Here is a 25762-nt window from a genome sequence, read left to right as displayed (position 1 = left end):
TGGATGAATTATTCCAATGTTGGCCAAAATAGTACAATTCTGTTTGCAGACATGCATTGTATTTTATCACTAAAGAAAACAATTGTGAGATATCTTCTTAAAAAATATATATATAAATGAGACCCAGACTGCAAGATTAACTACATGTTGGAATTTTTAATATCTAGGAATGGTTATTGAAAGAGTTGTCTTAGATACTTTAAGCAGCTTCTGATCCTTGTACTCTCAGTCTCTCAGATTAATAGGAATAGCAGTACCTATAATCTATTACACTTCATATAGGTCCCAAGCTCCTACTCTTTAGAATTTGCTCTCTCGCAAATTCCAAAATGCCTCCTCTCTAGAAACCTTCAAACACAGAGTTGAGCCTTACCTGTTTACTCAGCCATTTCATCACTGTGCCTCTGTTTTCATAATACCCCAATACAAAGCTATGTTTCTGTATTTTTTTTTACTTTTTATAAACGTATTATGTGTCGTGTTTTATCCCACAAATGTAAGTGCTCAGAGTCCTATTGGAAGAAAAACATTTTGTGGGCGATTCAGTTCAGAGCCAGGTGAATAGCGCGAGGAAGTTGGTCCCGGAGCTATTCAATTCACCTTGTAGTTTAATCCGACTATAACAACTTAAGTCGGAGAATGCCGGTTCTCGCGACTTAACCTGGGTGATTAGTCACGGGAAATGGTATTCTCCGACTAAAGCGTCCGCCGCTAAGTCTAATATAAATGTTTTTGTGTTTATTATGGTTTTGTGATTAATACATTTGTATAATTATTATTTTCCAATTGTACGAGAATATATATGTATGATATCCCCATTAATATATTATGTTTGATATGTGCTTCTTTAGCATGGTGTGGGTAATACTTTACCTTATAAGCACTCACACTCGGGTATGGTTTGATATGTCAATATGATCACAATGTTGACATGGATTTTATTTCTATATTTAAAATTTAAACATACATAAATGTTGTCATGTCAAAACGTCGACATGTTCATAATGTCAACATTTTACATCAACAGTCAGTATGTTGACTTACCATATTCTAAGCATAACCCTAAACCAAAATATAACACAAAAATATACTATCGACATTCTGACTGTCAACATGTAAATGTTTACATAATGAACATGTCTACATTTTGACCCTGTCGACATTTCTGAATATTTTCATTTTACAATGTTGACATTCCAACTGTTGACATTTTGAATTAACAATATTCTGACTGGATACCTTATACGCTCTTCTCCATACTTTTGATATAAATACATGTCAAACAGTGGTGTAAAGGGGCCTATCCATTAGCAGATGTTTTTCTGAAAGATGAAAGACAAAAGATATCTATTGAAAATTCCGGTGACTGTGCTGAAAGATATCTGTCATGTACATGACAGATTTTGGCAAAAGACGAACGATGAACGATATCGCATGACATCATTCAGGGAGTGGATTTTTTTCTCTGCAGTGCTCTGTAGCTGCTGCTAATATCTTTCGTCGTTCACTGCATATAAACTGCCAGATATTTGTAATATCTGGCAGTGATACATGTTGGAGAGATGAAAGATTCAATTTATCAGCCGCGGGAGTGCGCATCTGTCATTGTTCGGGGCCTATCCATAGCAGATAAATTGAACGACTGAACGATATATCGTTCAGTCATTCAATTTATCTGCTAATGGACAGGCCCCTTTACTTGCTCTTACCATCAACACAGAAAGTATAAGATGAAGAAAAATAAGGTTTATGATAAGATATACATTTGCTTTAATAGGGAAGTGAGTGCTGTGTTAAATATCTCCACTTGTGTTGGACACACAGTGTTACCATCCAGCGTTCAGCCTTTCTTTGTTATGTATGACTGGAAGCTCACTGTCTCTTCTATTCGGACAAAAAAAGGAAGCTCTTCATTGAAGCATGGTCTGTAAGCAAACATTTATCTGGGCACTTTGTATTCTGGAATTATAAATAGCAACTACACAAGACGGATTGATTGGTTTTGCTAAGATTTCACTAGCGGCAGCAACAGGAGAAAGAAGGAATCTGAGAGTATTGTTATTAATAAACCCTCCAGTGTTTCATTCCTTTGCACTTCTTTTTTCTGAATCATATTATATCTCCATGTGTGACAGACTGCTTTAGATGCAAGGTACTGCTCTGTCTCTCAGTTGAGTAGAGAATAGCACTGGAGAAATCCATAATTGCTCTGGTGGGGCCGAAACGGGATGCCAGTGCTCGGGAACCCTGCAGTCAGAATCCCGACAGGGTTAGGATACCGACACCTGTCGGTCGATATCCTAACCCTCCCCCTCTCCCTACCCTAACCCTAATTTCCCTCCCCGGTGCCTGAACCTAACCTCCCCACTAGTGCCTAAACCTACCACTAGTGCCGAACGCTAACCCACCCCTTAACCCCGCTACTTACCTTCGGGATTCCGGCTGTCAGGATGCCGGTGCCGGGATTCTGATAGTTGTCAGGATTCCGGCGCCAGCATTCTGACAGATGGAATCCCCGTGGTCATGATACTAACCGCATCCCGGCTTAAGTTGATACATTTAACTTAATTTTGTTTTTTATTTTATTATTATTATTTTATTAAAAATAAATACAATTATGTATTCATCTCCCCTTTGTTTTATATGTAAATATGTATACGTTGTTTCTCTGATCTGCGTGAAAAGTAAGAAGGAATAGGACAGTCATAGGCAACCTGATACCCTTGGCCAGCTGCATTACTTGGCCCTCTAATCTTCAAAAGACCTATCTGAGTCATAAAATAAAACAACAGATGTAATCAAAGAAAGAGACACCTATATGTAATAACATATCAGGTATTTTACATAAAATGATTATAACCTATATCAAACAGATCTGACAATAAAGCAGGAAAAGGCTTGAGGCTGCATCGCTGGAATAGGACATGTGTAATAGGATCTCAGACTGTTAATAATGTCTATAGCTCTTCTATTGCCATGGGCAAGTGTATGGCACCCACTGATGACTCATTGCTCTCATTATATCCCTGCTTTTTCTGCTCATATCCACATTTGACAAAAGGTATTAGTCACATTTATATATATCACAATATTTGCCACTTCTCCAGTAAATAGATCTTATTGCAAATGGCCCAATTAGTGGTTCAGTCCTTAGATTAAATGGTGAATTAGGACCCCATTTCATTGTGGAATAGAACCTTATATAATATTGGTAAATTTTAAATATATTACATTAAAAATTAAGTGCAGCCCTATTCTGACATATTCTCTGCTTTGTTAGAAAGGAAAGAATAATGATAGCTACACACCTCAGTGATGTAAGCAGCAATCAGCTCAAAATGTTGTGCAGCAGTTCTGATCCAATTATCTGATCCGAATACTTTGTACATGATAATCAGCCCTGGGTGCTACATCGGATTAGCATTACACACTGAGAATTAATCGGTGCTATTGCACAGTGTATAGCCCAATTAGGACTGAATGGGAAGCTGATTTCCACGCCACATAAGGTCTGCACGTGATTAAGAAATCATTAGGGTGTTAAAGTCAATTATTTTTCAAAATATAAAACATAATTTGTTTTACTAAATTAGTGTTTTGCATCATTTCATCTTTAGTTTGGTACACTGGAGCTCATTCAGACCCGCTCGCTAAGGTGCATACTCTCGCTACTGCCGATGGTATGCAGTGTGTATGCATTGTGCGCATGTGCATACCTTAGCGAAAGTTCACAATGCACTCGCTCGCTGCTCATAGACAACCCAGCAGAGTGAGTGACAGGGAAGCCATTTGTAAGTGGTAACAGGGGCTGGCCATTGAGAACGGGGGAGTGGAGGTGCAAACGCAGACGTGCCTGAGCTTCTCAATGACGGTTTTATAGATGTGCATAATTATAAGACAGCATCATAGTACACGTCACCTGGCTTGTTTTTACACTGAAGTGCTCGCAGTGCTTATGGCAGGGTATAGTCAACCTCAAGCACTGCGATAGCATCCGATGTACCGATGGTTGCATACACTTCCTGGACATGACGTGTACAAGTGAGTGTCTTAAAACAGGCTGGGGGGTGTCTGCATACACTATGTGATTGCTCTCTAAGAAATACTGGGCGTGCTAATGCATTGGCACTGCCTACGCAATTTGCATACACATCGTGCAAGCGATCGCATCTAGCGAGTGGCTCTGAATCAGGCCCACTATGCGATATATTGTTTGTACAGCCAATGAACAGTATATAACACAGAGTGCATTTGTCCATGTGTACAGCCGATATGTGTGAGAATGATGCAGTTCAAAGACATATCGCATAGGCCCTATAGCATGGCAGAAGCCGATATATCTGCAAGATACGGGCAACCAACTCGTACACTCGCCACAGGAAACGCCATCACTGACATCACAACTGGGCGGGCAAATTTAAATGCCCACGGAATTGTGATATCAGTGCAGACATATTGAGTGGCAGATTGGTAAGTGTGTATAACTTACCATATCTGGTGGGACGGTCAGTTGGGTGTGTACCCAGCTTTACATTGGTTAATAGGATCAATTGCATATAAGGCTATAAATTGATGATTTCTTATACGTGTTTGAATCCTAATGCACACACACATCCACAGAGACTTCTCAAAAGAAAACTGCTCCCCAAAATGGAGCAATTATGGAAAATGTGTTATTTTAATTGTGTCAGCTAGCCTGTTTCATAGTGTTATATGTTACATTCTGCAGCAATCTTAGATAGGCAACCTGTCACTCTTCAGATGTTGCCTGCAGCTGGCATTTCATGCTGAAACTTAAAGTTCCACAACAGCTTGAGGCCATGATTGTTTTCTTATATAAATTGTTATCCTTCCTAAGGGGTCTATTTACTAAGCAGTGTTAGGAGACAGAGTGAAAAGTGATAAGGTGCCAGCCAATCAGCTTCCAACTGTCATTTTTCAAACACAGCCTGTGAGATGTCAGTTAGGAGCTGATTGGCTGGCACCTTATCACTTTTCACCTAACTTATCACTTATCACCTAACACTGCTTAGTAAATAGACCCCTTAGTCTTTTACCTTTGCTGATTAGTGGATGATGCAAATATATTTCCATAAAATCGATTATGTATTACCATATAAAGTGCAAGATGAGTGAAAGATGCACATTATAAATTACTCACCAGCATAAGAGCTCAATTTATTTTGTTCTGGAAATTGCAATTATGTATCTGTTCTCATGTAATCATACATAATAATGTTTCACTCTCATAACTACCACATCTTTCCATTATTTATATGTTTCAATAACATAGTTTTCCAGTTGTTATATGACTGACTGGCTTCAGTCAAAATAGACATATAGTTAAAAGAATATTTAGTTTTAAGTGCAGTTAACAAGTTAATACAAGAAAATAATTGTTCTAACTGGGGCCTGATTGGGAGCCAAAGTGTCAGTAGACAGGGTTAAATCAGCATGGCAGTGCATGTTAATGTGAATGTGACCAGCATGCTGTAGGTGTGGCTTTCTTATTACATTGCACCAGACAGCCCTGCAACCCCTATACTCTCATACCCTTTCCCTTCAACACACTGGCAATGTTGTGTGCAGAGTTGTTAGGTGGACATGGCTCTTCTTTCTCGAGCAGAGAGCCTCAAAGCGTGACATACCTCCTGACTGTCATAATAGGCTTCACCAGAAATGAAAGAACTCACATACCCCTTCACGTGATCTGGTTTCAGGGGGCAGAGTTATCCCACAAAACTAACCATTTAATAGGGGTCTATTCATCATCATTTAACCAACTTATCATGTCCAATTGTCATGTCTAAGTAATGTCATGCTGAAATATCACTAATATCTCATGGTTACAATTCTCCCCTGATAGTTTCCACAGTGTCTATACTTTAAAAAGGGGACATAGAAATTATGTCATTCATTAAGTTCCGAGAAAAGCAATTTTTTTTCCGGAACTAGGTAGTGTTATTGTAAACCATCCAGAGATGGTGTACAGACCCCCGAATGTCTTCAGAAATTGCCATAAAGTTTCACTAAGGAGAATTTTAACATGTCGAATGTGCCCCTGAATTAGGCGTGCTAGTATGCTAGCTAAATTATAACCAATTTATTAATCTACTGTACAAACACAGTCATAGCAATAAGTTATTACAAATATACCATAGTTCTCTTTTGGCACATAGGAAAAATATGACTTTACTTCCACTAAACATGGTATCATTTTCTAAACAAATACATGATTATGTTATATTGAATTTTAGTGAAGATACATTATCCTTATAGGTTCCTTATATGGCCTGTATATATAATTGAACGATATTATCTGGTTTGACTTTCAGAGGTTAAAATTTATACACAGGTCTTCAGAAGCATGAAAATTATATATTTTGCTTTGATCCATTATGTCTCTTGTAAGATACATATATTAAACTTAGATTGACCAAACATGATTCTTCAAGGCAAAAGTAATTTAATCATTATTTTAGGATTCTTACAACTCTGAACAAGGCAATAAAAGAGTTGATTGCTCTTCAGTGATAATGGGACATATCTGAATAAATAATAAGGGTAAGATGATACGAAGTTGGTCTATGAAGAGTTTCTGTTTCCTTCATCACAAAGTGATTTGCTGGAAACCATTTTTGACTAAAGTAACTTCAAATGATTAGGCTATAATCATGGAAATCATGCTGTGGGAGGTAGACCACCAATGTTCCTCTTGTGTGGTCCTCACCCCATGTAGAGAGCCAGCACCAGTCCCACGTGCACAAAGGGGTGGGTTGGAGAGGAAATTAAAGGGAAGTGAGGAAAGGATCAACCATTTCCCCTAACAGTCACGGCAAGGCAGATGACCTCTGGCGCATTAAGTTAGGTGGCTGGACTTGGGGAGGAGGCAGCCACCAGGGAACACAGCAATGCTAAGGCCAGTTTTCTATTAGGCCATGGCAGGCCCCAATAAGCCAAGGTCACCCATAAACCTGAGTCTTGGACCCTGCCCTCCTTCTAGGCTTAAAAATAAACATTTACATAACTCATCCTTTTTTTGTCTTTCAAATAGGCAAGGCAGTGCCATTGCCCCACAACCATGAACTTCCTGCAATGGAAATGTAAACCACATTAGACCATTTAAAATCCAAGGAGGAGGAATTCAATTCTGCACAATATGTGTGGAGCACCTGCAGAATGGATCTTCACTCACCTTTCCTTTAACCCCATAGAGGTGCACAGGAAAATGACTGTAGTTTGCCTAATAAGTGGTATTGCTCACAGCCGAATATGTCTGGCTGCACTTCGCGTTAAGTTGAATTGTGCCATTAATGATTAGAGTTATGTACAATGAATTGGAGAACATTCTAACATCTTGCATGCTATTTTCATAGCTCCCCCTACCCACCAATGCAGTTATTTTTATATCCCTACAAAACTATTGACAAGAATAGTACTTTTGTCAACTTATCCTACATTGTATAATAAAGTAATGTGCATTGCAGCATGATAACATTATCTTACACAGCAATTTAAAATAAATATATTTAAATATAAATCAGACATAGAACAGAACGGATCTGTGTTATAGTCTACTTCCTACACATCTACACATTCCGGACTTCTTAGAAAAATATTTACAATAGATAACATACATATTTCTTCTTTAATCTTTCATTTTCTTTTTGTTTTGTGTATCTTTTTAGGATCACATTAATCCCCATACGTATCAAATGGAAATAATCTCATTGTTGAATTTTGGGGTTTGAGATGGAGTGCAAGCAGTGGCGTAACTAGGGGGGGGTCGGGCAGGGTGCGTGCCCTGGGCGCCGTGGGACCGGCAGCGCGGGGGGGCGCCGCCGGCCACGGTCCGGCCCGCCCTAGTTAGCCACAAGTGTAGCGCCGACCGCAGTGAGTGCGGTCAGCGCTACACATTTACACAGGACCGGTGCTAGGCTTCCAGTGCCGGTCCTGTGCTGCATACCTGAGCCCGTTCCCTTTCCCTGAGCGCTTGCCCAATAGCGCCAGGAGGCGGGCTCAGGCTGTGCATAACACACGCATCGCCGCCAGCACTATTTTTTTTGTTTTTTTTAAGTGGTCCCATCAAATTTGGGGTACATGAAAATGGGTACTAGCATATTTTTATGTCCCTAAAGTAAGTTTTTTAAAATTCTGCAACTATGCACCTGCCGCTAGTAGCCTATTCTAGAATACACCTGCCGCATACTTGCAGAATAGCCCTGAACCTATTTCCCTATTTTTAAACATATTTTTCCCATTTTTTTTACCCCAATTTTTAAATAAATTTTTTGGGGTGTCCCTATTTTTTTTTTTATTTTTTTTTTGACACAGTTATTTTTAAAATGTAATTCCCAGGGGTGCAGGCTATTTTTTTTAAGCCTGCACCCCTAAACCCCAGTTCTGCACTTTTTTTTGCCACCTATTCAGTGGTGAAAAGTTATCCCCGCTTTTTTTCAAAGACTTTTCGAACCTGCGAAAAGTCTTTGAAATTGAATACAGTGTAACACTAAAACCTGCGATAATGACGTCATAGGTGCAATATTAACGCAAAAAACTGAGTTTTCGCTCCATATTGAATTCCCCTATTAGTCTACATTATAGACATGAAAGTATTGTATGGTACAGTCTGTCAGCAACATCCTCCACTTTCTGCAGGGCCGGGCTCGAGGCATGTTTGACAAGTGCGGTTGAACAGGGACGCCACCCCATAGAGGGCGCACCCCTCCCAGCCATTTCCGATTTCAGCAGGACAGTCCCATCTTTCGGTTGGGCACCTCCACCGCCGCAGCTGTGTGGCGGTGCCGGCCCCGGAAAAGAGTAATGCGCAGCCCAGCTACTGACGTAGTTCTGGTGCTCGCCCCCAGCATGATGTTAATGGGATGTGTGCCATACGGACACGCCCCCAAATAGCGTAATTTAGGGGGCATGGCCTTTAGCAATTAGACCACGCCCCCATTTTTTGTCATGTGCAGCGAGTTGCCGTTCTACACAGGCGCGGCTCCCCCTGACTTCCTGTGTGGAGAAGTGAGAGATTCTGTTAGATAGACAATGCTTTGTAAAGATCATGTGATTGTGTAGGATGTTCCGAGTCTATGCAAAAACCTCAGGCAGAGAACCTAATGGTAGAGAGGTGGGAGTAAGCTGATGCTCCTTTAGGTACTTCTGAAAGCAGTGAGGAGCCTCTATAAGAGGCACCATTCCTACTGTCCCCAGTGATAAATTTGGCCCAACATTAAATGACAATTTACCAGGTTGTTTTACACTAGATCAGAACAGGTGCATACATGCATGTTCCATTATGTTGTATGTGTTGATTTTGATGCATTGCGACCCTAACATGCTCAACTAACTTAATTATTATCTAAGAGCCTGATTCAGCAGAGGACGGAATTGCAAAGCCGCACACAAGTGGCTTTGCAATTCCGTCCTGCAAAAATGCAAATGCATCAGGAGTAGTCTGACACCTCCTTGCTGCATCTGCGATCCCTGCGCTACGACTGAGGTCGCAGCCTGAGAACACCATCGTGACCATTGGTGACGATGGTTGCCCCTTTTGTCAGGCTTATGGTTAGGCTGCGGTAGTTGAAGCTTATTGAAGCCTGGCTGGGTCCTGTCAGCGTGCAAGGCCAGGAAGTCAGCGTCCATGGAAGCAGATTCTGGACTTGACACTCCAGGAAAATGGGGTGACACCCCCCGTTTATGGGAATGCAGGGAGTCCACGCAATAACCTCTGCCTGTGAGTCCGGCAGAGGCATATGGGCCCTGCGTGCGATTTCGCAGGACTTGTTTTGCACATGCACAGATTCCCGATAATCGAGAAACTGAGATCAGCAGTGCACTAGCTGAATCAGGCCCTAAGTTTTTTGCATTATACATAGTCATCATTAATATTATTTTAAAATGCCCAAGCCATAATAACAAATGGGAATGGTAAAAGAGAAATGTTACTGTACAGATGGCCAATGCTAAAAATTGGGGACATTTGCAAATAATGTCAGAACTTTTAAAACTGGGGGTTTGGAATGTACATAGATAAACAAAAATAATTTTGGCTGCGCTGAACAGCACATTGGTATTAACTAAACAAAAAAAGAAAATCAATATCAGGAAAGCAATATAAAAAGTTTATCAAAACATTACATTCATGTTTATTTAAATTAAGCGTATTTTTTTTCTAATCCTGGAAATTCATTTACATCAATATCAGTGTCGCTGGGTTAATTAGATGTTTAAAAAAGTGCCAGAGAGGATGCTCACGGATCAGGTCATAGATAACGGTTTATGGTAGGTCATAAAGTTTTGTATGGTGCCTCTTGTTACAAATATATCAGTGTTCACGTAACATTTCATCTACTGCCCAAATTCCTTGAAGATCTGTGAAACCTCAGACCCTGATTCTTTAACAGGACAAAGGGGCCATATAACTTAATTTGCATTGACGCAAACAGCCCAGGCACATAAAATGCCATGTAAAATCCTGAAATGTGTTCAATTCTTTGGAAGCCCATCATTACCCCTTCTTCTGTCTTCCTGCAAAAAATAGATTTCTGTAAGTGAGACTGTTCCATTATTACCCCTTTTTATTAATTAGAAAATTATTTGTCCTAAACCATTGTTATATGGTCTTTTTATTATTTTTGTACATACTTTAAGCATTGTATCTTTCTTATTAAACTTCATTTCACAAGATTGGTCTCTGCTCTTCTTTTCGGATCCATTTTGCATGGGGATTCGGCCAGTCCATGCTACTTATAGTTTTACAAGTTATTATTTGGGCAATAATAACTGGGAGTTAACTGTAAGTGTATAATAAGTTAAGAAACTTCCTACTTGAAACTTTCTACTTGGAGTGTTGCTCCTAAACCACCATAGGCAGTTATATTTGGAAAATGAATAGTGAGTGGGAGAGATACTGGGGCGGGGGGTAATCATTTCTGTAAACAGACCAGGTAATTATTTTTTGAGTAACTCTGTGTCAGACCCATGCCATGCAGGCTCACGTGAATGCTGAATGTGACAAAGTTCTGGACAGCGGTTAGAGATCGGAGTATATTTTAACCGAGTCTGTGACAGTCAGTTTTTTTTGTTCCATATATACTTTAATGTAGTGATGGGTTGTTGCCTTAGCCAAATAATCTATTGGGAGATGTTACAAATATTTTGTGGTGGTTAAAATGCCTGCCTGTGTGATGGTGGGCCCATAGTATAATGTGTATTTGATGGATGTCACTTAGTAAGGTATGGGTGTAATGCTTGGAATATCCAAGAAGGACCCAGTGATATCCTGACAGCACACTGCTGTCCTCGGGATCCATGTTTCCATTTGTATTGATCGTCATCTCTCTGCAGGCTGCTTTCTTCATAATTTTCCATGACATTGATCATATAACAAGCTGTAATTACTTTATAGTTTATGCACTCATATGCTTCTATAATTAATTAGACACATAATGATTCAGCACCTAAGCGAGGTCAAACAACATGAGGCAACGTTTGTGTGTACATGGTGTAATTATTTTGATTGAAGAAATGTAATTAGCCTCATCTGACCTCTGTGAGACATCAATCAATACAGCAGCTACAGTTGTTTTCAACACCGCTTTAGCACATAAGTAAATAACAACCATATCAAAATAAATATAAATTACAATAAAGAAGGCTAAGAAAAAGTTGGTTTGATCAGTTAATTGTTTTGTTTTTATTATCTGAAGCTACATTTAAAACGGCGTTTAAAAAAAAAAGTGTTTATTTTGAAATATTTGAGGAACTGGGGCACTCTGGATCAGCTGCCATGTGACCAGCAATGTGCAATGGCTCACTGCCTTACTCACTTGAATTCATCTTTATAATACAAGTTCATTTACCCTAAGGAATACAGAAGAAGGTTACATAGTTTCCCTTTGCAATGGCCAAAGTCTTACTTCTCAAAAGTCCACAGTCTCTCTACTAGACCAATTTCTTTGTTTAACATAGGAGTAAACAAATACCCACATGTAATACATGCAACTGTACTGGCTGTGTTATAAGTCCTGACCAAATGAGATTTAACATAGGAAGGTTCTCAGCAATTAATATGAGTTGAAAACTCTGGCCAAAGAATAATTACATTCTTACACAAAGGAATTTTATTCAGCCAATTGACAGTCTTTATGGATTACCTTACTATGATTTACACCAGTGGTTCTCAAACTGGGTCCTCAGGACCCCACACAGGTCACGTTTTCCAGGTCACCCAGCAGATGCACAGGTGTATTCATTACTCACTGACACATTTTAAAAGATCCACAAGTGGAGCTAATTATTTACTCCATATATACTCTTATGTATTGATGGTTTGTTGGGGTCCTGAGGACCGAGTTTGAGAACCTGTTATTTACACGCTCAGGTCAACACACATGGCTGCCGTATATGTTCTTCCAGATGAACGTGGGTATGCATCACATGTGCCTGCGCTGTGCTCTCCTGGACACTATAGCCACTGAACAATTTCACAGCAGAATAATATAGGTCATGTATCAGCAGCGAGGAGGAGAAGTTAGGAATCTCTGTCACTGTGCATAATATGGTGCATGTTTTGGCTGATTAACACATATCCTTAAAGCAAACTCTACACTCGTAGGCAGGATCTTCCATCCCATCATATCAATAAATAGTTGACTTTAAGCCAACAATATTCTCCATTGGTGATGGCACTTGTGCATCTCTCTGTATCTGTATCCCACTGCAGTGGGTTTGAGATTTTCATCTACAGACCGCAATGCTTTCAGGGCAAATAGTCAGGGCCGCCATCAGTGGTGGACTGCTGGGACTTGTGGTCCCGGGCTCGGGACACTTGGGGGGGCCCGCCTGCCCACAACCGCCCCCCATGCTGGCGCACAATAGCAGAGACTAGTGACTGACATGCCCAGCCCAGGGATGCCCTCCCGCTCCGCTTCCTACCAATGCTGGACACTCTGGGGGGCCTGACCGCTCCTAGTACTGCCCGTCGCTTGGCTGCCCATGCCCGCTACTACTATCACTTTAAGAGTGTGCCGTCCACTACTACTCCACTCCCGCACAGTAGAAGTGACTTGTCGTGCATCACTTCTCACTCCCAGAGCTGCCCTCCAGCTCCACCTCCTACTTACATCGCAGCTGGCCCATGCAGTAAAGTTTCTCTTGTTAGACGGCGCAGCGTGACGTCATGATGTCATGCCACTCTGCTGAGTGTGAGCCGCGGTGCCGGTGCGTGAGGATGACTGAGTGAGGAGCAGCCAGAACAGACATAACTGAAGGCCCCCATACATCAGCAATCTGAAAACCACAACTGAACAATTTGAAGATTTATTGCCCGATCTTAGGATTTCCCAATCGAGCATTCTGCACCCATACACTACAGATCTTTTTCAGTGATTTGCAGATCGATTGCAGCAAACACAGATCTGGCTATCTTGAAAGGCCCATCATTTTGCTAGAAACGGTCTGCAAATCTGCTGATCATGTCCATACACTAGCAATCTACAGCCCCAATCCATCTGTGAAATCCAACATGTTGGACAATCTGATTAAACAATTCCAATCACTTTTTGGTTGCAATCTGTGAAGCCCATACATTGCAGATTTTTATACACAATCGATTGCAAATTGCACGATTGCTGCAATCCATCTCTGATGTATGGGGGCCTTAAGGTAAGTGTTTGGAGTTGTGGGGGTGCCTGGGCTGGGGTTAGCCCTGCCTATTTTGTGAGTCACGGGCCCCATATATTTACTGATGGCAGCCCTGCTTAATAGTACACGTCTGGTTCAGTATGTGAAGCCTAACAGGGTTGCTTGTACCATATTGCACCTCTAAGTCATAGGAAGAAATAACTGTATTAGGCCTGTCACAAATATGTTACAGGAACATGTCACACAACTGATAGGAATTTGTAACCTGTACTAATTCATGTCTGTGCCATAACAGACAAAGTTTATGCATCGGCGCGGCACCAGATAGACAGATGAAAGACGAAAATAGTGTCATAGGTTCCCAGATGGCTACAAGGTCTACATACTTCCAATATGTATCTGCTCACCTGATTCAGTGTTCAGTGGTATAGAGACATTGCAGGATTGCCCATCTTGCTGAAGTCTAGGTGTGAATTACATATCTACTTGATAGACTCACATATCTGTATGTTATACCCAGTGCTTACCTGACTCAGCACACACACTTGACACTAGTCCAAGGTATTACCTTTAATAAATGAAATGCATAGCACAGCCTGACTACCTATATGTATATATGAGCTTGTCTAATGGTTAGTGACTTCTGGAGGCAAACATTGCCATTTAAATTAAATCAGGTACCTCAAACCTGCTCCTTAGGGAGTTCTGTTGTGAATAACATGGTGGGTAGTCTGCCAGCACTAAACAAAATGGACGACTTTACTAAGAGTGTGAGAGAGTCGTACTGCTTAGAAACAGCTAAGCTCACGTGGGGTGTAGAAGCAGTGAACTTCATTAATACATTGATGTTTATTGACATATTTTATATATGTTACAAAAAAATAATATGGCTAGTGTGACTGGTAGCACTGAGAAGTTCCTTTAGTACCGTGCTGAGCAAATACAGGATCCAGGTAGCCATGCGGCTAAATTACTGCTGGCACTTACAGTTTTGCAAATCATTTCTATTGATGGCCATTGGATGCATTTTTTTTTTTTATTATTATTATTAAAGATCCTTCTGACTCCTAAATTCTATATTATGTTATCCACTCCCTGTGGTTTTGGTGCCACATTACAAGATCTCCTATTTTAGCTCATTACTCAACCTCTTACCAGTTCTACTCACAGTTTTAAGGCCCCATACACGGTGAGATTCAAAGTTTCTAAGATCAGTTGTACGATTTCCCTTGAAATTCTTCATAAGATGTGGTCAAATGGTGTACGAATGATCATTAAGATCATAGGATAATTATTTTAGGGAATAAAAAGCGAAAACTTGAATGAAATGGTTGGTCCTGTAGATGCAGATGCGGCTGATGGAATCTTCCTCAGCCACCTTGTTACCTGGCAGCCATTGCTGTAGTTCAGTCCGGTGTTAGTAAAGACATATGCTACACAGCTCCAGTCTCCTGTCATTATTCTTTGATCCAGTGTGATCTACAGGTCATAAAGTTCTAGTAGATAGGACTTTGATGCGACATAGGGCCTTATTCAAAGGTTCACACATTTGACACATAGGGCTTAAGCACCCAATGTTTAAATCTGCGCATGAATCCGAAACACACTGTGCATGCGCCTTAATGGTTACCACCGGGGGACGCAGTTCTGAATTGCATCGAGGGCCTGATTCATTACGGATCGCAACTGCGAATGCAATAGTGATTACGCACGCAGTTCAACTGCGATAGTATGCTAATCCATTGCGATCGCTATGCCGTCGCAGAATACACAGGGACGATTAGCTCGTTACAATAGCACCTGTCAAGAGGTGAGATATGTTAGGCAGCGAATGAAAACTCAGTTCTTGAAGTTGATGTGATGGAAGCAGTAAAACTGGGCAAATGTAAGGATCTGAGCAACTTTGGGGCAGATTCAGAGGTGGACACTAACTGTATACGGTGGCAACTGACCGATGGTTTTAGATCTGCGCAAAAACCGCACTGGACATGTGCAGATCAGCTCCTGCATCGTAAGACACAGTTCGTCTGCAGATGTTAGCTGATTGACAGCGCATAGCTGTAGAACGATCAAAGTTCCCATGCTGAACCCTGTCCACCGCAGAAGCTTGTACAGTGGGCACTTGAGCATCAGCACTGGACCATAAGGCAATGGAAGAAGGTGGCCTGGTCTGCTGAATTACTTTTCCTTTTATATCATGTGGACAGCAGGGTGCGCGTGCGTCATTTACCTGGTGAACAGATGGCACAGGATGCACTATGGTAAGAAGGCCAGCTGGGGGAGGCAGTGTGTTGCTCTTGGCAGTATTCTGCTGGGACACCTTGGGTCCTGGCAGCCATGTGGATGTTACTTTGACATGTACCACCTACCTAAACATTGTTGCAGACCAGTACACCCCTTCATGGCAACATTATTCACTGATGGCAGAGACCTCTTTTAGCAGGATAATTCGCCCTGCCTTACTACAAAAAATGTTAAGGAATGGATTGAGGAACATGATAATGGGGTGGTAGTCCGGAAGCCGATGGACGTAATCCCGACCGCCGGCTTCCCGACTGTCTAATCCCGGCAAGGGTCTAAAGACAGGCGTCGAAATCCCGACGCCTGTCATTAGACATACGACGGGAGACCGACACCCGGCAGCCCGTTCGAAGAAACGCCAGGTGCCGAGCACGGACAACCGTGGGGGGTGGGGGTTAAGTTTATGGCTCCCGGGGGGACTTAGGGTTAGGTACCCCCGGGAGGTTAGGGTCAGGCTAGGGTAAGGGGGATTAGGGTTAGGCACCCCCGGGGGGAGGTTAGGTTTAGGCAACCCCCGGGGGACAGGTTTAGGCAGCAGGGAAGGGGGGTTAGGTTTAGGCACTTAGAGAGGGCATTAGGGTTAGGCACTGGGGGGGAGGTTAGGATTATACACCCTAAGGGAGGGTTAGGGGGTAGAAGGGTTAGCAAATAGGTAAATAGGTAAATCATACCGATTCCTGATAAAGAGTTTAGTGACAGTATGGTCTTTAGTCAATGTATAATCCTATGGTCTCATTCAGGGCACAGGGCACAACCTTCACTGTATGGTCCTTAAAAATATAGAGAGGCAGCTAAATTTCTTACCAATTTAACTTTAGTGGCTGAACACACAATTGCATATGTTATCTCAGTTCCTCACTGAGCCGTCTTCCAAGCTTTTCATTGAGCTGTCTCCTCAGAGAGTTATCTGAGCTGTTACTGGGTGTAGACACACACCAATTAAACTTTTATGTGGTAGATCACTAATGCCATGAATAAGTACCAAGCTAGAGTAATCTAGCCCGAAACCACAACTAAATATATACAGTACGTATTATCACACAGAACTCATTAAACCTTCCTCCTGTATGAGAAAGTGGTGGAGCTTCCCATGCTGCTGGGGATACTATTCCCTTCCTCACATATGGCAGACTCCTGCCCTCCTCACATTGTGGTTTTGCTGCCAAGTTGGTTATAATGGTCCTCTGGTGCTCCTTCTCTCCTCCAACAGTATGTGATTGGTTTGACGATTGTTTTTATTGTTTTTGGATAAAAATGAATTGGTCTCATCTGCGGAGGATGACTATGCTGCCTTCCAGGGCACTTGGGTCTGTTGGCTTGATATTAAAGGCTCTAACTCTTTTAACTCTCCTCTTGCTACTTCACCCCCCACGGCATTGTTAGGACATTTTCATATAACCATCAACGTGTTCACCCTCCAGTTTATATCGTTCAATCACTGGTATCTCAACTGATAAATCCCATAGCACTCCGCCACTCTATTTAGCTTTCTTGGAGTATACTACAGCTTAGCTTACCTATTTTTAAATGATGGCTGGTTACTTTCCCACTTGCCAGCCTACCCCCACCCCCCCCTTCCTTTTTTTCACATGCATATCCGATTTGTTATATCCAGTTTGTTGCTTTCTTTGTTTTGTACTTAAATCCTTTACTAATGGATATTCAATTACTATGTATTTCCATTGTCTATTGGTAAATGAGTCTTTGAAACTTATAAAGAAAAATTGCACAAAAAAGTGGCTTTGGGGAAGCCATGTTGAAAGCTCAGGGCTCCTATGCTCCCTGGAACTAAAAATCTGCCTTCAGGTGACGCAGACAGTGTTGAACCTCAAAGAGAAGGACTGAGGCACCAGACGCCACTTCATCATTCAAGAATTGTTCCCAAGCATATAGTGCAATCTTCTCAGGGATTTCATGGTCAGTAATGACAACAAAATGTGCAACAGAGAGCATTGACCAACCATTTTCTAGTGGAGCACTAGTTTTCCTTGACAGAGTATTGTGTTTCCCAAGGATAATGCTGCCAACTTAAATATAACACTGGATGGTCTACCCCCTTTAAAAGTTTAACTCTTGCCAGCCACACGCCACATATAAGAAGAAAATATTTGGAGAACAAGCTGTTACTTAAAATTCTCTGCCCAAAGGATCACAGAATCCTTGGTCTCACAAACACAACCGGATATCACTGGAGTCACTGTGTTTAGTTGACAAGTTTTTCTTAACTGATATGTTCGCAGTGCTGCAATGGGAAATAATAGGTATAAATCTCCTATACATGAGAATGAGTTTACCTCTTTTCTTCTTTCGGCACAGGGCATCATTCCAACTTGAACTTTAAGAGGAAAGAGGGGAGGATTAAACTGCTCATAAAGTCCAGCAGTCCGGATTGTCTGCAAATGGTAAACTGAAGTCCTAAAGCTGACTTTCAGTAGCCTAAGAACCCCATAGGCAAATGCAGGGGGGATTTCCATCTGCCTGGAAACCCCCCTCCCCAGCCCACACCATGACCACAATAGAAATAGTAATATAATACACTGTTACTAGTGCTGCTTGTTCTTCTCAGTATCACAAATGAAATAATTAGCACCACCTGGGGATCTTTTAACATGTATCACCTAGTAATAAATAACCTGTGCACCAACTAGAAGATCTGGAAAACATGCATTGTTAGAGATGCACTGATATAGAGCTCAATATGTACATATATGTCCAGGGCAGTGCTAGGTTCTTCTGCTGCTCCTCCAGGCTCCTGGACTTGCTCCAATGCTGGAATGGTGCCCACATCTAAAATAAACACATTCAGCTCAGGCAGGATGGTCTACTGATGCATCTAATGGCTTATTGTGATCACTGGTCCTGTATATGCTGGAATTATTACACACAATACACTTTGTATGACGCTTATTAAAGCTGGTTAAGTACTAATTCTGCCCTCTTCATTGACAAGCCACACTGGCGCTAAAATTAAGCATTTGGAAACCCCCCTCTGGAAATCCTGCATTTGCCACTGGAACACCTTGCACTGAATGAGATATAAAGTTTGTGCCTTGGTCTGTGAAGACAGTTTTTGGCAAACCTACTCATAAAAAAGTTTTACCAATATCTTGGCCGCTTCTCTTTCGTACTGGATACTGTATATGGTGACATAATCTACAATCATTAATCATTCACCACATACACAAATACTATACTCAAAGCTTTTGGATGTCTCTAATGTCAGAGAAAGCTACATAATCATTGTTAGCATGTCGTTTAACAATCTCCCCCACTACATCTTTCACAAGATCTATTCAGTGTAATCCCTCCTCTGTTTCTAGTATTAAGATTAAGAGATAGATGCAGGGCCTCTGCACTGATCTCTGAGAAAGTATTGAGCAAAACTTCCAGGGCTCCCTGCACCTCTAAGAGTTGCATAACCTGGGATATCTCTGCCTTTCAAAACAAAACTGATGAGTTAGGAACTTAGGACATACACCCACCCTCAGGGTAGGGGAAATAGGATCAGTACCTGAAATAGAGGTGGTCCTTTTAGAATAGAAGCAGTGGTAAAGACTACCGCAAAGGAGCAGGATTTCGCATCAGATTGTGTATTTTTTTCCACATGCTCAATAATTGGCAGTTTCCACTTCTGAAACACATGATAGGAGGATGAAACTGGAGTCTGCAAAATTAAAGAGATGGAAAATCTCCATGGGGACTTTGGCATCAGTTCTTAATGGTTGCCTTGAACCGGTAAGATGGGCTTGACAGCATGGCTCTTGGCTCCTGTAGGAAAAGATAACGGATTACTGACCCTTTTTCTCCTCCCTCTCTATTGCAGTTTTCTCTTGTCAAGATCATGACGAGTCTATGCAAGAACCTGGAGTTGGTAATGGTATCTTGCATTATACTCTTTTGCAGCCAAGGAATCCCCATCCTGATGGGAAGCAGACATAAGAATTAAGGCTCCATAGTAGGCAATTTATCAAGACATCTGCTGAGGAAGTCCATTAATAAATTGTTCTAGCACTCTGGCTTCCACTCTCTGACAGTGTGGATCTCTGCAACGGCTAATTTGAATCGCTCAGCGATTCCACAGACATTGAAGAAGACTTCAATCAGTTATGAAAGCCTCACTAATGCCATAGGTATCTTCTGTTAATAAGTGCACCAGGCGGATTACCCAGGACCTCTCCACTCTTTCAAATATAGCCTTGAAGAACTCAAGATCATTCCCCTCCTTCAACTTAGAGATCAGTGCCATCACCGACAATGGTGCCGCAACCTTCTCAGATCTGATCTTCCCTCCCCCCCTCTCCCAATGAGAAGCTTTCTCCTGCACACTGACTAATCTGTTTAGCTACAAACTCAACCTGAGCCTGTTGTACTTCCTACTATGGTTGAAAGCCTCTATCGTGTAACTTTATCTGTAATGAAGTAAGCTGTCAGACCCCACCTTCCAGAATGGCACTCTTGAATCCTGAAGATCAGTATTTGAAGCAGTCCCATTTGGAGGACAGGTATTGAGTCATATTTCTGGAGTCAAATAGTTCAATGGGTTCGGTATGAACAGTCGGCGGTTCAAATCCCGACAGCGGCTGCCTGGCGGGTGAAAATCACGATCGTCCAAGGTAAGTATTTCCTAACCCTATTCTACACCCTAACCCTCCCTTAGGGGTGCCTAACCCTAAGGGAGGGTTAGGGTTAGGTGCCTAAGTGCCTAACCCTAATCCCCCCTGTAAGTGCCTAAACCTAACCCCCCCTTCTCCACCGCCTAAACCTAAGTCCCCCGGGGGAGGGTGCCTAACCGTAACCTCCCCCCGGGGGTGCCTAGCCCTAACCCCCCTTCCCCTAGTCTAACCCTAACCTCCCGGGGTGGGTGCCTAGCCCTAAGTCCCCCCCGGGAGCCCTAACCCTCCCCCCGGGAGCGGCTGTCCGCGCCCGGCTTACCTTCGATCGCTAAGCCTGGTGTCGGGCTCCCAACGTAGGTAAAATGACAGGCGTCGGGAAATCCTGTCACCCGTCATTTAACCCTTGCCAGGATTAGACAGTTGGGAAGCCGGCAGTCGGGATTCCATCCGTCGGCTTCCAAACTGCTTCCCAGTTCAGCTGCAATTTTATTAGACCCAAGCTTTGGAACCCCAAATCCAGCATCAAAGGTACAGGAGACAACAGAGGAACTTCAGCAAGGCTACATTTCACACTTTAGAATGCTAGAATATATGTGCCTCCTTTGCAGAATGGATGAAGCCATATTGAGAGATGAACCAATGTTCATGAGAATGCAGCAAAGCAATTAGCTAGGAACTAGTGACACCATTAAGTCATGAAGCTTCATTCTCATTGATATGTATCTAACTAACAAAATGGCAGTGTTCATCTTTTGTATGTGATGGGTACAGGCAAATCAAGTCAGTCACCTTATTACTTCATGAATTATGAAACTTTGTAAAAGCCAAAGAGATCATTTGAAATCATTATCTGACTGTGTGGAACATTTTTTTTTTATTCAAACTGTTGCTGAAGTCACTGAAGACTGAATCACTGAAGAGCTTTTCAATAGATACTGTAGTAAGCCTTCCGCTGTTTGGGACATCCTTACTGTATTAGTAGTACATTAGTTAAAGAGGAATATCAAGCATATCTGAATATCCTAAACCTCACAATTGTATTCAAAATTCTCCAAGATCATACTTGGAGGATTATTCATTAGGTTGAAGTTGAGCAGTCTTTAAGCATTGGGGTCTCACGCATGGTGATTGTGTGGTTCTACTAATTGGTCAGATGGAGTCTTCATGATTAACATACTTAATGGCAAGCGTGCAACTCTTTTTTCTAGGAATAATTGTTTCTCTACCAATTCCTCTAGCTCAGCCTACTTTTACCATTTGAAAATATATGACTAGTTGGTTAACTATGTCTTACAAAATTCTCTACCTTTTTATCTTTTCAGATGGCGATTTACAAAATGAAGACGGAATGATGGAAAACGGGCAGCCAATTGGAACTGGGCATTCCTCACTTCCAGTGATAACCGAGCTAGAATCCAGTTCTGTTTCAGGTGACACTTGTGCATATGAAGTACTTCCAACCTCTGAGCTCATGGATGGGACAGGTGACTATAATCATCTGATTTCTTGATACTCCATGATTATGTAATGTTACATGCTGGAGACATGGGAGAGTTAGTGTTCATGTGATACACATTAATTCATTAAGGAAAATTACCTTTAAAGTACAGCAGTAGTCCAGACAAAGTGATGTATATAATTTGCAGTCTGAACAATTATTCAGGAAAATGCAGCCTGTGAATTCCCTTTGTAGTAGTGATATTAATGAGACATTGAACACCATGAATCATAAACCATCTCAATGATATCACTACTTCCTAATGAATAAAAATTATGCATTTCCATGAATAGCGGTTAAAGCCACAGAAAGTCTGTCTGTATTGTTATAACTAGGGACTTCTAAGCTCCTACTTCATCACCATCTGACTCCCTCAAAAAAAAAAGTCCCAAAAAATTAGCTGGTCCAGAGAAACCTGAGAATGGCAGGAACAATTTCCACAGAGTGCTCAGTGAGTAGAATACCAGCATCCCGGTGCTTTGTGTTGATAAGTTCATTAACCCAGGTAACTCAGTGACTGTATGCTATGTTCCTGCCTATAGCATGTAGCATGTACAGAAGAAAAGGAAGCAATCCACATATACATAGCAGGAAACGTAAACTCTTAGTTCCTGACACATGAACACTGAGTCAATCGTGTTGGCAGTGTCCACAGAGCAAGCAGTGCTTGTGTATCAGGAATCTGGCACATACGCTGCCTTCTATATACAGGAAAGCATGGTCTAAAAGAGCAATGATCCCTAGGCCCCAGAGCAGTGGTATGGGTGACCACATACTCTGCACCATTCTGAAAGGCCATATTCTGACACCCCATATTGTTCAGAATCCTATTCAATGTATCCTAACCTACATAACCACTTCATACACCTCAAATCCCACCTCAAAGCACTCTTCCTCGTGTCCTCTTAGATCTGTATGTGACCTGCGGGTTACCTTCTCTCTAGTAACCACTCCCACCTATATGACTTCTACTCTGCCGCCACACACGTATGGGGCTCCCTACCATGCTGGTTTAGGTCCTATGTCAAGTCTTTACATGTTATTAAAGCCTACCTAACTCACGGGTAGACCCTTTCTGTTGTCAAAATCCCCACTCATGTCTACTTCCCTTGTCTCAGCTCTCTCTTACCTATTAGATTGTAAGCACTCTCAGCAGGGCCCTCCCTACCCATGTTTTCACGGTAAAACTTATATTGTCTACTTTGATGTCCCTGTTTTATGTATGCCCTGTTTTCCCCACTGTCCGGTGCTGTGAGCACTATGGTGTCTTACAAATAAAAATAAATAATATCACTTGACTGTATAGGTGACTGGTATTTTGTATTTTGCTCTACTATTTTTGTTTGGTTAATAGGTTACGGTAATCATATAGGTGAAAAAGCATTTATATCTGAAATCTAATGCTTTGTAACAATAAAATAAATGTTCTATTTACATATTTTCAGGATCATAACTACCAGTGTACCCTGTGTGGACTATCAGTAACATCACAGTGGGTTAACACATGATTGCAGAGCCCCTTGACTTTGCCCCTCAACGTATGCATAAACCTAAATGGTGATTAATATTTTGTATAAAAATATATATGTAGATCATAAATGAGAATGGTTCAGAATGGTTCAATTTTATTATCTTAGGTACTGAATACATTATAACAAGCATTTTGTTTTTATTTTGTACATATCTAATTAATACTAGTAATATTACTTTGAGCAGCAATCCCATGTAAATATTGATTTTTTTTTATTCTGTTTAAATAAGAACAACACATAGTTAAAAGACAACAAACATTAATCAAATACAATTCTAAACAATAGAGTAAGCAGGAAAAGATGCATTAAAGAGGATATGATAGATCGGACATATTTCACAATATATTCAACTCTACAACACCGCACCAGGTTAACATCCAGATCAGCAAGTGTGATGTGTGAAAATAATACTTAACACATGTATATATATATATATATAAGTCCACGATCCGGCATTCAACAGTAAATATTCAAACTGTGCCGGGTGCCCTCCACAGCCAAGCTTGTGATGAGGTCCACTCTAATATAAAGTCCCACAGGCGACACATCGGACATAAAAAAGGTCCGGCACTCCACAAACTAAATACATCTATACATTCCAAATACAAAAGGTGGCAGCACTCTGAGTCTTGTAAAAAAAACTGTATTGAGGTGTCACAAATAATCCAACGTTTCGGAGCTCTGAGCCCCTTTATCAAGGTGTTCACACCAGAGCTTCGAAATGTCGGATCATTCGTGACACATATTTGTGATATATATATATATATATATATATATATATATATACACACAGTATATATATATAATTATATATATATACATACATTGCATACATACACTAAATCCAAATTAAATTCATTAAAATATGGGAAGTGGTATGAAATATAAACTGCTGTTGTTTTCTCCTTAAAACAATAAATACATATCAATTAAGTAATGCAGGCAACACATTTACGACCCTAACTCCCTATTCTGTTACATTCAGAGTTGTATGCATCTCCACTTCAGTGGGTGTAACTGGGCAACAATTGGACATTCACAAATAAGCTATGTGTTTAGAGGGCATGTCATTGGCGTGTAGACGGACTTGCAGGTGAGGTGAGCTAACACAGAAATCTGTCCTACTGTATTTCAGAATGATCTCTGGCACCAAAGATAGGGCTGGTGCAATTGTGCACTGATTGTGATGATGGCAACTATCACATATGGAGAACTCCCAATGCAGATGGAGAGCCACATTTACTTACAAGCACATTTAATTGAATTAAATGTGCTTCATCTGCACTTGATTTGCATGCAGCTCCTAATAAACCCCTCTAATGGGATTTATTTATAACTCTAAATGAAGCTTTACTTAGGTAAATAAATACATAAATACTGTGAAATACCTAAAGTCCAATTAAACATGCACAGTCATAGCTGCTTTATCTTTTTGGGAACATGGGCATGCTGGTATAATAAATACTTCTTTGCTATATACAGTATACTTTAAACATTGTCTACTGCTCCTTTGGAGAACTAACAGAGTCCTGCTTATCTGTAATTGTGAGTTTGATCTTTCACTCACTTTATTTTAACTATTTTAGGGTGAAATGTAATATAATTAGCACTAAACTCTCAAGATTTGCAAACTCGCACGTGTAATAGGCTACGAGAACATGCAAACTCGCACGTGTAATAGGCTACGAGAACATGCAAACTCGCAGGCATGTCGCATTTCCACTACTTGCATGGCCGAAACTCGCATCCAGGTCTTTTCCCATTTAAAACATACAACTCGCACAATGTAATAGGGTGCAAGTTGTAAACGCTCAAAACTTGTAACAAAAAAAGTTGCAAAATAATAGACCTACATTAAGGCCCTGCCTCTAGTCCCCTGGCAAAAAATATTGGCAACACACACACACATCGTAGATTGTATATTTTTATTGCACATACACTCACTGAATTACTCACTCACACTCACCCGCACTCACACTACATACTTATCTTGTCCTTTGCACTGGTCTGTCCCCTTGTCCAGTAGAATGCACAATTGTACCTGTAAAAAAAAAAAAACTTACCCATCCCTTGGTTCAGGTCCTCTTCGTTCCATGTAGGTATCCATGGTCTTGGAAAATTGAAAAAGCACAAACGGAAAAGCGGAGCCCATCGGACAGAGTACTGTC

The 25762-nt window shown here is 41.2% G+C and overlaps 1 protein-coding gene across 7 annotated transcripts in view; it reads left to right on the top strand.

The window, feature by feature from the left end:
* Positions 1-25762, top strand: part of PHACTR1 (phosphatase and actin regulator 1) — a 378024-nt gene that overhangs the window by 315351 nt on the left and 36911 nt on the right. For 6 of the 7 annotated variants that reach the window (XM_088471642.1, XM_088471645.1, XM_088471646.1 and 3 more), the window contains one exon: positions 21887-22048. In XM_088471642.1, the coding sequence (XP_088327768.1) occupies positions 21887-22048 (162 nt within the window). The remainder of the gene's footprint in view (positions 1-21886; positions 22049-25762) is intronic. The other variant, XM_088471644.1, reaches the window with a different exon arrangement.

Source organism: Taudactylus pleione, unplaced genomic scaffold (assembly GCF_031769625.1).
Source record: "Taudactylus pleione unplaced genomic scaffold, aTauple2 ptg000116l, whole genome shotgun sequence".
Taxonomy (NCBI): Eukaryota; Metazoa; Chordata; class Amphibia; order Anura; family Myobatrachidae; genus Taudactylus; species Taudactylus pleione.
The sequence above is the reverse complement of the archived record's forward strand: the minus strand, read 5'-3'. Positions and strand labels throughout refer to the sequence as shown.